At 39.1% G+C, this 15,167-nt stretch overlaps 1 protein-coding gene across 4 annotated transcripts in view; it reads left to right on the forward strand.

Annotated features, from left to right (window-relative positions):
• Positions 1–15,167, forward strand: part of LOC138014433 (centrosomal protein of 112 kDa-like) — a 79,228-nt gene that overhangs the window by 45,206 nt on the left and 18,855 nt on the right. For all 4 annotated transcript variants that reach the window (XR_011125312.1, XM_068861500.1, XM_068861501.1 and 1 more), the window contains 2 exons: positions 5,545–5,663; positions 9,003–9,146. Coding sequence is in view for 3 of the 4 variants with exons in the window: in XM_068861500.1 (XP_068717601.1) it covers positions 5,545–5,663; positions 9,003–9,146 (263 nt within the window). In the remaining variant the exon portion in view is untranslated. The remainder of the gene's footprint in view (positions 1–5,544; positions 5,664–9,002; positions 9,147–15,167) is intronic.

Here is a 15,167-nt window from a genome sequence, read left to right on the forward strand (position 1 = left end):
ATCACTTGCACAAGAGTGTTGAACTCAGCAGTAACCCTGATGAAATTGAGAGACTAGCACAAATAGGACAGTGTATTGCTACCAGTATTCAGGAATGCATTGATGGCTGATTTGAAAGCCTAGTTGACAATCCAGTTCTCTCTGCTACTGAATAGTCAGTCACTTGAAAAACTTCCTTAAAACTATGCTAAGCTGGCCACTTATAGATAGGGAAGACCAAATAGCATCTTTGAAACGAATTAAGAGCAGCTTGAGGAGAATCCACACCTTGGGAGCATTTGATGTACTGTTTTGTATTTTTTCCCTGGATGCTAAATGACTTGAGGACTTTGACTCATTGCCACCTATTCACCGTGCACTGATGGGCAGCTAGGGAGAGGTCATCGAGGCCCATGTTAGGCCCCACTATTCAATGTAGCCATAAAGTAATGTATTTTAATTTAATAGCAGTTTGTATCATTGTTTAATTTAGTCAGATACAGTGTATAAAATTATCCCACATTGAACCTAAGTGTTGAGTCTTGTTTTGGAGATAAGGCTTCCATTTGCTTTAATGAATGATTTGCTAGTAATTGGAAACCTATGTTATGCGCAAATTATTCTGGGGTCGCCTGGGGGAAAACATTTTAAGTCTCCAGAAAGAAATGTACAATGTACAGAAAGCTGTGTCTTTATCAAAGGCAGTGATGTTGGACAAAGAATAGCACATTTTTGCGGTGATTTTGTGAGACACAGAGGTGAAAAATGTTTGTACATGGAAATTGAAAGTTTTTGTTTGATTAATGCGATAAAATATATTGATTAACACTCTTTCAGGCTTGCGTAAGATTGATTGTGGAATCTAACTACCGGTGTCAAGTACTAGTACAAACTTTGACTCAATAAAGCCTTTTCAGTTGTAATTATTGCATGTGTCAAGACCGTTTTCTTTTCAGTTATAAGGCGTTAGAACATAAACTTGGCTGCTGTAATTTTCCACCCTCAAAGAAGTCTTAGAGAAATTGTTGTGTGGGGGATGGAAATTGTTTCCCGAACTATTGCACTGTGATAGCAAATACGTGGAAATCCAAAGGTTTTCAAGCAGTTTTATTAAACATCATCCACGCGTTTTGAAGCTGCTACTTTTCTCTTCAGTCGAGTTCAGTGGAGGATGTAAAATAAAAATTGTGGACAACTTTAGTTGTGCGACACTGCTCAAGAGACATATATTTCTGTACATTTTCAGCTAACGAAAAATGGTTCACCATCATGGACACTGATTTTTCATCTTCTATCATTACAAAGACGGGATGTGAATGTCCAATTGATTGATGTATTATTATTATTATTATTATTATTATTATTATTATTATTATTATTATTATTGACAACTAGCACAGTCTATTGGGTGTTGTTTCGACTGGGGATTTTCCTTAAGCATCGAGCTACATCCGGTAGCCTTAGATGTTTAGGACGTATCAGACTTGTTGAAGTTCCAAGCAGACAAGCTTTCTGTAGCATTCCAAACTGAATTTTCTCGCTAACTTGAGTTAGCCAAGATTGAAATGTTTTAGAGATTGTCCCAAGCGATCCAATCACAATAGGTATAACTTTAACTTGTTTACAGTTCCAAGTTCGTTCCAATTCATATTTTAAGTCTTGATAACGGCCAATTTTCTCTGTTTCTGCTTCTAGGATTCTCATGTCAAAAGGACATGTTACCTCAATGATTTTGCAAAGTCTACTTTCTTTATCCAAGATCACAATATCTGGCTTACTGTGATCAAGTTCTTTATCGGTCTGGATTCTCACATCCCAGAGGAGCTTTATATGTTTGTTTTCAACCACTGCTTAAGGTTTATGATCACACCATTTCTCATTATGCACCAGGTTATGTTCTTTGCAAAGCTGCCAATGAATCACTTGTGCAACTTTGTCGTGCCTCCAATGTTTATCTTGTTCTGTGCGAGATTCTCGCACTCATTAATAATATGAGCAAGAGTTTCTTCATGATCGCCACAAATTCTGCAAAGAGGGGAAATATCGACTTTATCAATGCGATGTTGGATTGATCTTGTCCTGATAACCTGCTCTTGGGCAGCCATGAGGGTACCTTCAGTTGCTTTCTTAAGATCGCCATTCCTTACCCAACTCCAACTCTTAGGGTCTCTAAATTCTGTTGCCTTAAAATATACACTGTGAAGCTTCTTTTCTTTAAAGTTTCTCTTTCTGTTGTTGATTACGGTCTCCTTATCTGAACAAGTACCAATGACATTTTCAGCAACACTCTCCCTTATCAATTCCTCCTGGCTGTTAGATACATAGTCATGTAACCGTGCACCGGTGGCTCAGTTGGTTGAGCATCGGGCTGTCATGCGGGAGGTCGTGAGTTCGACTCCAGCCGGACCAACACTCAGGGTCTTAAAATAACTGAGGAGAATGTGCTGCCTTTGTAATTACATCTGCAAATGGTTAGACTTTCAAGTCGTCTCGGATAAGGACTGTAAACCGAAGGTCCCGTCTCATAACTCTTGTTGGAAATTAAGTAGTATGGGACGTTAAAGAACCCACTCACTATTCGATAAGCGTAGGGGACGTAGTCCCCGGTGTTGTGGTCTAACCTTATCTGGACGGGGGCATCTTTCACTTCCATAAAATTAATTGTAAACTGCGTAACAAGCAGTCTGGCTAAAGTCCCCCACAAAAATAAATTAGTCCTGAAAAGCCCCTTTGGGGAGAGACTAATAGCCTAACGATTGTATACACGATTGTATGTACACAATATTTCTCAATAAGGACACAGTCTTCGATGCTTATTAGACCTCTTCCTCCTTCTGACCTTTCTTTCCTTTGCGATGAAACATATTGTACATAGTAACTTTCAGGTTTTTCAAGGATTGATGCTCATCTTTTCTCCACTCTACACCAGCACTGTACCTTATTATGGATACAGCTCTGGCATTAATAGCGGTGATGACATTCTTGCTATTGAGTTGATATTTTCTTTCATAGTCTTATCTTTGATTCCATCAGCTTCTAGAACTCCAAGATATTTATACCCATTCTCTACATCAATTTCTCTGATCTTCTCCTGAGACGGTATCTCAATACCTTCACTATGGTGATAACAACCTTTCTTCATAACAAGGACTCCACATTTCTTGATGCCGAACTCCATTCTAATATCTTCACTATAGATTCTGACAATGTTAATGCATGACAACATCAAGTTTTGCCAAACAACTTCAAGTCATCCATGTATAACAGGTGATTAACTGTCGGGCCTCCTTTGCGAAACTGGTACCCAGCATTGGCCTTGCGGAGGATAAAAGACAATGGAATAAGGCAAATTACAAAAAGACGCGGAGACAGGCTATTGCCTTGGAAAATTTTTCTCTTGATCGTCACTCTTCCTAAGCTCTGGTTGCCAGATGTTAATTCGGTTTCCCAGTTTTTCATGCTATTCCCTCTAAGGCTTTTGATGTTTTCTGCAATGCCAAAGATCTCTAAGCATCTTAAGATCCAAGAGTGAGGGATCATGTAGAAAGCCTTCTTGTAGTCTATCCAACCCATTGATAGACCAACATTCCGCCTCTTACAATTCTTGATTATAGTTTATCTATAAGGAGCTGGTCTTTTGTGCCCCTAGACCCTTTACGACAGCCTTTTTGCTCCTCTGGCAATAGCCCGTTATCATCTAGATGAGAGTAGATTTCCTCTGAGATAATACTTGTGAAGAGCTTCCACATCAAAGAGAGGTAGGTGATTGGCCTGTAATTATTATTATTGTTATTATTATTATTATTATTATTATTATTGTTGTTGTTGTTGTTGTTGTTGTTATTATTGTTATTATTATTATTATTATTATTATTATTAAGTTTCAACAGTCGGCCGACAGGGTTTTTGGGGAGCTCTTCTTCACAATTACCCATCCACCTTTCTACACATTCGACATTTACTGTCCTCTTGAGTTTGATATATTCTAGCTTTCATCAGATTCGTTGCAAGCGCCTGTTCCTGTGCTGCCATAATAAGACTCTCAGTCTCCCTTTTTATACTTCCTTTCTTTAACCAAAACGAGGATTCATTCCCTAATATTTCTTCCGTCTGTCGTACAAATTGTCCATGCATAACCTTTTCCCTCCACTGTTCCTTTCTTTCATTTTTCTTACGTATCTTATACTCGACCTCTGTTTCATTATTATGACCACCACTGATCTTTCTAGCGGCCTTTATCAGTCTTTCATCACTATCATTGATATATCTCTCCAACCCCAATTATTATTATTATTATTATTATTATTATTATTATTATTATTATTCATTGTAATTATGCATAATGATTGTAACCTTGAACTTATCACGATTTATAGCTCAGGACAGGATTTATTATTTTAGCTATGCACATGGATTCAGGACACGCAATGACAACTGGAAAGGCTTTATTGAGTCAATCTCCTCTAACGTATACCTAAGTTTGTACTATTTCAAGACTGTGCATTACTTGATACAGCTAGATTCCACAATCAGTCGAGAGATTTCATCACAGTAATCACCAAAACTTACAATTTTCACTTACAAACATTAGTCACCTCTACGCGCAAAATCACAGCGGAAATCAGGGATGGCACTAGGATTTTTCAATCTGGGTCCCAAGCATTTTTTGGGGGTGCCAAACTCTTGGTGACTCTCTGCGAGAAAAAGAGTATGTTTTAGATTATGAGAAAAAGAGAGTAACCAACTTGGAATTAATATTGACGCATATGCATACGCATAGTAGGACCGGTCGACAAAGGCTTTTTCTAGAGCCGTTACATTCATTCCTGGACAAGAACTCTGTTAATGAAAGAGCACCCTTCCCAAGGGTTTACGCGTCACTGGTTTCCTCCCTTTAATAGGAGCAACAAACAGTAACGTCTTTTGCTATATATTTGCATTCAGTGACTTGCAAAGTAGATTCCTGTGAAGAAGACCGCAGAAGGCGGTCGAAAATTTAGTTTTAACCTTTTTAGATGTTTTAAACCCCCTTTTTAGAACTTTAATTATGAGCACAGATCGCTCCAACAGTTTTACAAACAACAGAATATACTGACAAACCAAAGCAAGTTGTGTGAGTTATTTCAGTCAGTGCCTTGTGTCCTGGGACGCATTAAAATTTCGATGATGCATTTTTTGGATTTTATTTGCGTAAAAATGCACGATTTCTGCGTTAACACAATACCTGAAAATGTGTTATTATTTTGTGCAATATCACCACTTTTGATGAAGACACACCTTTTTGTCATTCATTTCTTTTTAGAGACTTGCAATGCCCCCTAGCGATCCCAGAATCCTTTCTGCAAACATAAGGTCTCCAAGTTAGGCAAATCACTGAATGTAATGAACAACTAAAATTCTTCCTTGGGCAAATAAAAATTTAATGCGAGGCTGGGATGCGCAAAGGGTATCCACAAATTAAAACCTTATTTTGACCTCTGTTGTTGCTTTGAGGTTAGAGTGCCCTTTTCACGCAATTTTTATACAGTTGCCTGAAATGTTATCATTGCCTCTCTTTGTGTTTAGTTTCTCAACTTGTTAAAGAAGCACAAGTGATGAAGGAGCAAAGAGATCAACAGATAGCTGAACTTAAGACTCTAGCCGAGCAGAGTGGAGAAACAGCTCACCACGACTTTGAAAAGAAGGTCAGTTGTTATTTGTTGTTATTTATTTGTTTGAGAAGGTTGAAGTTTTGGCAGCTATTCAGCTGATGTGGACCTACTATACCCACCCACCCATATACATGCAGAGGACAGCCACAACACCGGGAACTTCATCCCCTACTCTTCTGGAATAGTGTGTGGGTTCTTTAATGTCCCACAGGGAACTAATTGACATGGAAGTTATTTGTGAGACGGGACCTCCGGCTTATTGTCCTTATCCGAGAAGACTGCGGATGTAATTACAAAGGCAGGACTTTCTCCTCAGTTATTTAAAGACCCTGAGTGTTGGTCTGGCTGGAGTGGAACTCACAATTAAAAGCAATAATGATATAAATAATAATTTTTACACTTTCTGATAATTATATTAATCAAAAAGATAAACGCTAAAAGGTTAGCACAACGTTTCGACATCGTCGAGACGTCATTGTCAAGTGAAAGAATAAATTATAAGCCGCATATAAGTACAAAAATTGTTGAATAAATTAAATCAAGAAATGGTTCAGTGACGGTTAAGTTACAGTCACGATTGTTCTACTATATGGATCAATGAAGATCACGTAAATAGTTTTGCTTTAACCGAGTCAGTTTGTGTGTTGAATGATGGAGATTTTCTTCGATGAACATCATCTCGTACATGAGACAGTCAAACTTTGTTTTGCATTTTTTCAGAATTGTGAAGCATTGATCTGGAATTTTGTTTGTAAACCATGTTCTTCCCATCGATGTTTCCCAATCGCAGAATATGGATGTTCTTTTTTACGCTGGTGAAGGTGGCGCGCAGTGTAACCAACATAGTCCGCATCGCACGAACCACATTTATAATAATATACAACAAGTTGTTGGTTGACTAAAGGCGGTTTTTGTTCTTGGATCTTGAGAACATTTTCCAGTTTTTGGTTAGTGAAGACTGGTTGCAAGTCCGCAGTTAATTTCTTATTGAGATGGCAAAGTTGGCATTTAACAGAATCAGCAGATTTTTGGTCGATAAATGGCAACACTATTCTGATCGAGCTATCTTGAACACCACGAGTGGTGCTAGAACCATTGCTAAGAGATTTTTGTAAATTTTTTATGGTATTTTCTATAAGCTCAGTTGGGTATTGTAGCTTTCGAAAGATAGTTTTAATTTCATTGCACTCTTTATTGAACAGATCATTAGTCGAGGAGAGGCTGTGGGCTCTCTGGATCATTGTTTCTAACAACGATTTCTTGTATCGGTTGTCTTGATGGCTTTGATAATGTAGAAGGAGTCCTTTAATAGTGGGCTTCCTATGTACCAAATACCAAGGAACGGAAGTTTCTCATCCAAGGATAACTCCATAGTAAACTGAATGGACGGATGACATGCGTTTAGTACATGTAAGAAGTCTTATGCTGCGTGTTGATCTCTCATAACAGCCAGTGTGTCGTCAACGTATCTCTTATAGTATGATGGTAATAAATTCCGGCTCTCCAATGTTTCTTTAATATGACATAGGAAAGCGTTGGCTAATAAAGGTCCCAGGGGGGAACCCCCATGGCGACACCGTCTGTCTGTTGGTATAGTTCGTTGTTAAATTGAAAAAGTTGATCCTTGGTCGCTAGTTTGAGAAGAACAGCGAGGTCTTGTTGGGAGATATTAAGATCGTAGGTAGTGCAAAACCAGTGTTAGAAAAGGCTTTGTCAACGAGTAGATCTATAGTATCGTAGGAGACCAGGATGTCACTCTCGCTAGAAACAAGTTCTTGTATCTCCTTGGCGAAGGAAAAGGTATCGTTGATAGTATAGCTGTTGATTGATAAGGGCTTCAACTTTTCATCAAGCCATTTTGCTAGAGCATAATTGTACGTAGCAGTTGCATAAAGGGTAGGTCGCATCGAGAGAGTCTTTTTATGTGTCTTCGGACTTGCAACTAGTCTTCACTAGCCAAAAACTGGAAAATGTTCTCAAGATCCAAGAACAAAAAACGCCTTTAGTCAACCAACAATTTGTACATTATTATAAATGTGGTTCGTGCGATGCAGACTATGGTGGTTACACTGCGCGCCATCTTCACCAGCGTAAAAAAAGAACATCAATATTCTGCGATTGGCAAACATCGATGGGAAGAACAAGGTTTACAAAACAAAATCCCAGATCAATGCTTCACAATTCTGAAAAAATGAAAAACAAAGTTTGACTGTCTCATATATGAGATGATGTTCATCAAAGAAAAATCTCCATCACTCAAAACACAAACTGACTTAGTTAAAGCAAAACTATTTACGTGATCTTCATTGATCCGTATAGTAGAACAATCGTGACTGTCACTTAACCGTCACTGAACCATTTCTTGATTTAATTTATTCAACAATTTTTGTACTTATATGCGGCTTATAATTTATTCTTTCACTTGACAATGACATCTCGACGATGTCGAAACGTTGTGCTAACCTTTTAGCGTTTATCTTTTTGATTAATATAGTTAAAAAGTCTAAGTTTATTCTGATAATCAAACTTGTGAAAACATTGCATTGTTAAAATGAAAGTTTAGTTTCTCCTTGTCTGTTATGAATCATAAACGTCAAATGCGTGGTGCTTACCATAGTTTTTCCAGATTTCAATTTCATGGTTGAGACAAGAAAATTTTCACGCTGTCACCCAACTGTATAAACTCCCTTCCCAGCCTTTCTTTGAAAAGATTTTTACTCCAGGGGAGGTCTTCTCATGTTTGAATTCCAAGGAAAGAAAGAGTAGCATGTGTACATGTAAGACATCAGAGTTTGAAATACAATGGATCCACTACCGGCTTGGAGACGATATTTTGCAATCTTTCTTTTTAAACTTTATTTCAGTGTCAACTGTATTTATCCCTGAGTCCCTAATTGGAGCCACTGAACAGAAATTAAATCAAACAACTAACATCAAATTATAGGCTGGTTTTTTAGAATAGGAGGGGAACAGGAATATCCGGAGAAATACCTTTCAAACCAGATCAGAGAAACAACAAACTCAACTCACATTATGCCAATCCTGGGAACGGAACCCAGGCCACGTTGGTTTGAGACGAGTGCTCTCACTACTGTGCTATCCCTGCTTTCCTTAGAAGCACTTTCACAGGTCCTGAATTGCCTCACTACTTCCCTATGTCCTGTGATTACATACAGCAAAGAACTTATTATTTAAAACTGAATGCCCAGAAAAATGTTCGTCACCCTACAGCCATAACAGTGAATAGGCAAGGGGTAAGCCACGTAACAGTTGTGGGAAAACTAACAAAACACAGTTCCTTGGCAAGATGTTCTTGTTGTTTTACTGTTTGGGTGGTGGTAAGATTATTTACTGCTGTAGCTGTTTCTTTAGTTAAATGACAAGACAGCAGAATTTGAGCAAGAGAAGTTTGAGATGCAGAAACAACACACTCAGAATATTCAAGAATTACTGGATGAAACAAACGAGAGACTTCAAAAAATGGAAACTGAATACAATCAACAGAATGCTACTACAGTAAGTCATTTTCAGTGTAATTCTGTTGATAATTCCTAGTTTCCGTGTACTATTATTTTTAGCAACAGTACTGTGTTCTGTCTTGTGTTATCTCATGCTGGTTCTAGCTTTGAGGTAGTCTTTTGTGTCTCATGCAAGCTATAGTAAAGGTTACCTTTAAAGTGCCCCTGTGATAAAAAAATCAATTCTTATTTTTCTCTGGATTTCGAAACTATGTTAACTAAACACTAAGCAACCACAGTTTTAAGCCTTGATGTCAAAAAGAAACCGGTTTATTTTAAGTGGAATTTTCCTATTTAATGGTCCGCCATTACTAACTTTAAGTCCTTGAGAGAGTTGGATTGATCAGAAAATGACTTCAAAGGCTCACTAGTTTAAAGGGAAAGTACGGTCTACAAAACGTTTCTCGGAATCGAAAGTTCTTTATATCTGTATTGTCATACTTGACCACTCATTTGGACTAAATGTGTTTAAAGAGCCAACAATGGTTGGGTTGGTTGGGTTTTTTCATGTTCTATTGGGAAAAAACCGTTTTCCCAATAGGCAGGGTTAGTATCTGGATGGAAGACCTAGAAATATTCGACTTGCTGCCAGAATTATAGGACCGGAAATTTTATTTAACACTCAAAAATGCCAACTAAGCATGGTACAGATTTTTAACATCTTCAGTTCCCGCATCCTGCTCCCGTTCGACCTTGTCGCTCAGTTGGTAGAGCGTGGTCAGAGTTTTTCTCTGTCCTTGTGTGGGCCCATTTCCATTAGTAGGGCTAACGTTCACATGGTTCATCTTACACTCTAATCAGTTAAGTCTGTTCAAATATAAGTGCTACACGGCCAACGTCTGCAAAAACGTAATTCTACCTTGTACTGATACAGATTTTCTTAGCCGTGTAGCACTTATATTTTAAACAGAATTAACTGAATAGAGTGTAATGTGAAGTGCTAGATTTCAATCCCATATGAACCATGTGAGCGTTAGCCCTACATATGGAAGTGCTGACCTTGTAGCTCAGTCGGTAGAGCGGCGGAGATCTAACCCTAAGGTCGTGGGTTCAATTCCCACCCTGGTCAGAGTTTTTCTCTGTCCTTGTGTGGGCCGATTTCCATATGTAGGGCTAACGCTCACATGGTTCATATGGGATTGAAATCTAGCACTTCACATTACACTCTATTCAGTTAATTCTGTTTAAAATATAAGTGCTACACGGCCAACGTTTGTATAAACGTAACCTTTCCTTGTACTTGTACATGTTCATTGCCGTGACTTTAACATCTTCACTTCCCACGGCCTGCTCTCGTCTGACCTTGTAGCTCAGTCGGTAGAGCGGCGGAGATCTTACCCTAAGGTCGTGGGTTCAATTCCCACCCTGGTCAGAGTTTTTCTCTGTCTTTGTGTGGACCCATTTCCATATGTAGGGCTAACGCTCACATGGTTCATATGGGATTGAAATCTAGCACTTCACATTACACTCTATTCAGATTTTGTTAGCCTGCTTTATGCAAAACTATTGATGCAAAAGTAAAAAAATATTGATACACAGTTTTAAGGACGAGCACAAGAAAGTTTTTAGGAAGTGTCGATCGAGAATAAAAAAATTGCCATCAGCGACAAATTTGCGACATGAAAACAGCATAAATTTTGTGTCGTGAATATAAAAAGTTACCATCACCGGAAAACATTTTTGGGAGATTTTTGTTACGTTCAATTTTTCTTTTGTTCTTTTGGCTGCTCAAGTAAATCGCAAAAATCGAAAGTGACATCGATTTCAGGAGCCGCCTGTGATCAAGTTACCTTGTCGGGGAGCAGGATTGGTGCAGTGGTGAGAGCACTCGCCTCCGACCAATGTGGTCCGGGTTCGATTCCTGGTTCCGGCGTCATATGTGGGTGGAGTTTGTCGTTGGTTCTCTTCTTGCTCAAAGAGGTTTTCTCCGTGTACAGTTTACTCCGGTTTTCCCCTCTCCTCAAAAATCAACACTGCCAAATTCCAATTCGATCCGGAATGCACAGACACGTGTTGAACGAACTCCTGAGCGCTCTTAAGGTGCTCCATGGGTAAACAAATTCCATTTCCATGTCCATTGCATGTTACGAACAACTGGGTACAAAATGATGGCAAGACATCGGATTGTTGTTTTGTTAGTTTTTTTTTCAAGTGTTATAAAAGTCGACATGAAATGTGCGAATTCAACACAAAGATCACAATCGTCCAGCTCTTGAGGTTGATCATTGTTTCCGGAAAGTCAAAAATTCACTCTCCTAGGCAAACGTGTTTATCACCAGGTAATTCCATCGTTTTAGAAATCGAATCTGCTGTATTATTCATAAGCATCACATTCTTGCCGATTTTAGGGCTCGTTTGTTGAAATTCAAGCACTCTTCCAAACCTGTTCATTTTTGTTTCACCCAGTTATTTTGGTGCAGCTGTTAAATGACATGAGGATATAATCAAAAAGGCTTTTCAACTTTCCTTTCCCTCTCACCTTACACACAGGGGTTCTTCCGCTTATCTGTTTTTCATATGGGTATAATTTTTTGAAAGAAAAGTGGAGTGAAAAATTGCATGAATAAATTACAAGAAAAGAAAGAGGCTATCAGTGAAAATCAAGAGAGACAGACTTGCCGACATAATCTGCATGTTTACCAATAAGCCAAATTAAAGTAGTGTTGCCGAACGGACACTTGCACTTGATGACTAAAAGATTTTGACATCTGTGAAAACTAAGTTGCGAATTTTTATTGTTTCATTTAATTCAGAAGAGCTCATCTTTTCTATTACTGGGCAAAAGTTTTTAACACAGTGTCATGGGAATTGCAACACAAACAAGCTGATAAAATCTACATTTCTTGCTGATCAATCGCAATGATTAAGATAAAAATAGTTTCCTACTGTTTTTCTTTCCTTTACGAGGAAATTACTGTTGTTGTTTTTTTCAATGCAGGCTGAAAAGTTGACCTAGTCTTTGACAGAAAAAATGTTATCGTCGACTAGTGAATTTTTTTTCGTGTTTATTTGACCTGCAGAATGTCTGGGGAATGTGAGCTTGCGTGAAAAGAGTGATTTGATTTAAGACATTTAAGAATTAAGTGTGTCTGTTTATTTGACAATAACATACTCAATCAGTTTTCATTCTCTTTTCATTAAGAAAGTTAAGAAAGGAAAAAGGCGACACGTGGGCCGTAAACAAACATCAATTTTTGTAATTCAAGAAAACCGTACATAAGTTTCGTAATTTATGCACGCGCTGCAGGCCTACAAATCTTACACTCACTCACTCAAACAGATAGACAGCCCCGGTGGCTTTGTGTGTCTTGCACTATTAATTGCAGTACCACAAAAACAACAGAGTAAGCAACAAAAACAAACTTTCTAAGACAGAGCTGCCTAAATGCTGTCAGTTATTGTAAACCCATATTCCTGCCATTTTCAGGTACAGGGGAGGGGGCCTACTTATTGACCGACAGCCCTTGTTATTTAGTTGTAACTGCCGAAATGGTCAAGAAGCTGATGGTGATTATAGTTATTGTTATGTCCATATAACCCAATCCACCAGTGTAATGAAATGCACTTATGTTAATGAGAGGATGCGCATGAGCAGTGTATGTGTGTGTATGTGTTATGATCTAGTGAACACAGGTGAGTTTTGGAACTTGAGTAATAAAGACTAACACGGAGTATCAACTGCAAACCATCAGTTATTACATGGATTGGACAAGTACATAATGAGGACGCAATGGCTTTAAGTGGAATTGACACTTCTAGCATGAAGTGGGAAGGCGAAAACCTTCCCGACAAACAACACGTCGACTTGATTTTCAGCGGACCTCTCAAATCCAGGTCAGAAGCAGAAAAGTGCAGTCATTTACTCATTTGTGTGGGTCAGAAAGGCCGCGACATCCACAATACCTGGTCCAACATACCCAAAGAAAACAGAGGTAAGCTCAACACTTATCATGAGCGATTTGAACAACATGTGAACCCATGATCAAATGTAGTATTTGCAAGATACAAGTTCCATAAGAGAGTGCAAAGTGCCAGCGAGTCCATTGAGCAATTCTTGACTGAGCTACAAACTCTTGCAAGAGACTGCGAATTCAGAAAAATCAAGGAAATGTTCAGTGACAGAATTGTGATTGGTGTTTATGGTGAGAAGATAAAAGAGAAACTATTTGATGAAAGTTCAATGCTCACTCTAGAAAAAGCGATTAGCATTGCAAGGTCATATGAATCATCTCAAAAAGATCTTAAAGCTATGGCGAACAAATTTAAAGAAGAAACCGTGCATTTTATTAGAAAGTCAAAGCAGCAAAACAGCGATGAACATCCCCCCCAGCACACGAAAATTCAAGACACTGCAAGACGTCGAGCGCCAGACACAAAATCGACCACAAAGCAAATAAAGTAATGCTCTCCACGAGCCAACTCTGTCTAACAATTGCGGCCATGCTCATAAGATTCCAGGAAGTTGCCCCGCAAGAGGGAAAACTTGCAACTATTGTATAAAACTAAGGTCACTTCGCCCACATATGCCGTGCCAAGAAAACATCGCTCAATACAATCCTAAACATCAGCGCACCACAACTAAGTTAAACAAGCTTTGAACCACTGTCATTAGAGCCGATTTTTGTGGAATCCCTAAACCAAGAAAATTCAGCATATAAACAAGAGGTCTATGCAACAGTTGGTGCTGAAATATCCCTCCAAGGGAACACCAAGACAACACTGAAAGCAAAAATCGACACAGGAGCTCAAGGCAATGTACTGCCTCTATGCATCTATAGCCAAATGTTCCCCCGAAACATAAACGAACAAAGGCTACCGAAACCCGGAGCACTGCACCCGTCTGATGGCATCCTCGTAGCGTATGGAGGTTCTAAAATCAAGCACCTGGGTATTGTTGCAATTCCCTGCTCGTACTACTTCAAGAAAACTAAAACCAACTACTACATCATGGAAACATCATGGCCCGCTATAATTGGTCTTCCAACAGCAACTGATGTTGACCTCCTAAAAATCAACCTGGAAATCAACGATCACCCGGAGCAAACCACAAAAGCACCAAACCCATCAGAGGGTGCCCAACCAAACAACTGCGGAGCAGTTACTGACAAAAAACGATCTAATCGCTCAGTACCCAGATTGTTTCAATGGGATTGGCAAGTTCAAAGGTGATTACCACATCACGCTCGATCCATTTGTGCCAACCGCGATCCACCTCCCCACAAAGAGTCCCATTAAGTCTGAAAGATGATGAGAAAAAGGAATTTGATGAGATGATCGGCAACAATATAATTGCAAAAATACAAGAGGGCAAGCCGAATGGGAGACTATGACCCAAAAGAACCTCAACGCCGCAATTTTGAGGGAACATCATGCAACCCATACTCTAGAAGAAATCCTACCGCAGCTCAGTGGTGCCAAATTGTTTAACAGAGTCAACGTCAAATGTGGCTATTGGAAGGTAATATTAGATGAGGAATCCAGCTTTCTTACTACGTTTAACTCACCCTACGGGAGGCATGCCTTTCGGACTGAAAATGTCACAACACATTTTCCAAACAAGAATAGACCAGACTTTCGATGGATGCAAGGGCGTAATAGGCATAGCGGACGATATTGTTATTTTTGGTCAGAATGAGGAAGACCATGACGCAAACCTGCATGCCATGATGAAGCAATGTAAAGAAGCTGGGATAAAGCTCAATCCCGACAAGTGCTTTATCAAGAAAGACAGCATCAAATTCTACGGAATCATCTGCCACCCCGATGGGATCAAACCCTATCCAGACAAAGTTTCTGCGTTCCAACAGATGAACCCCTCAAGGAACAAGCAAGAGCTACAGACGTTCTTAGGCCTCACCACTTATATGGGACTGTTCATCTCAAGTCTCAGCACACTAACTGCACCCCTATGAGAGCTCGCAAAGCAAAGCAGTTCATTCACCTGGAGTGCGACATATCAAGACGTACTAGACAAGATAAAAGAATCAATCAGCGACGAGATAACTCTGACGTACTTTGA

This window comes from Montipora capricornis, chromosome 8 (genome assembly GCF_036669925.1).
Source record: "Montipora capricornis isolate CH-2021 chromosome 8, ASM3666992v2, whole genome shotgun sequence".
NCBI classification, from domain to species: domain Eukaryota; kingdom Metazoa; phylum Cnidaria; class Anthozoa; order Scleractinia; family Acroporidae; genus Montipora; species Montipora capricornis.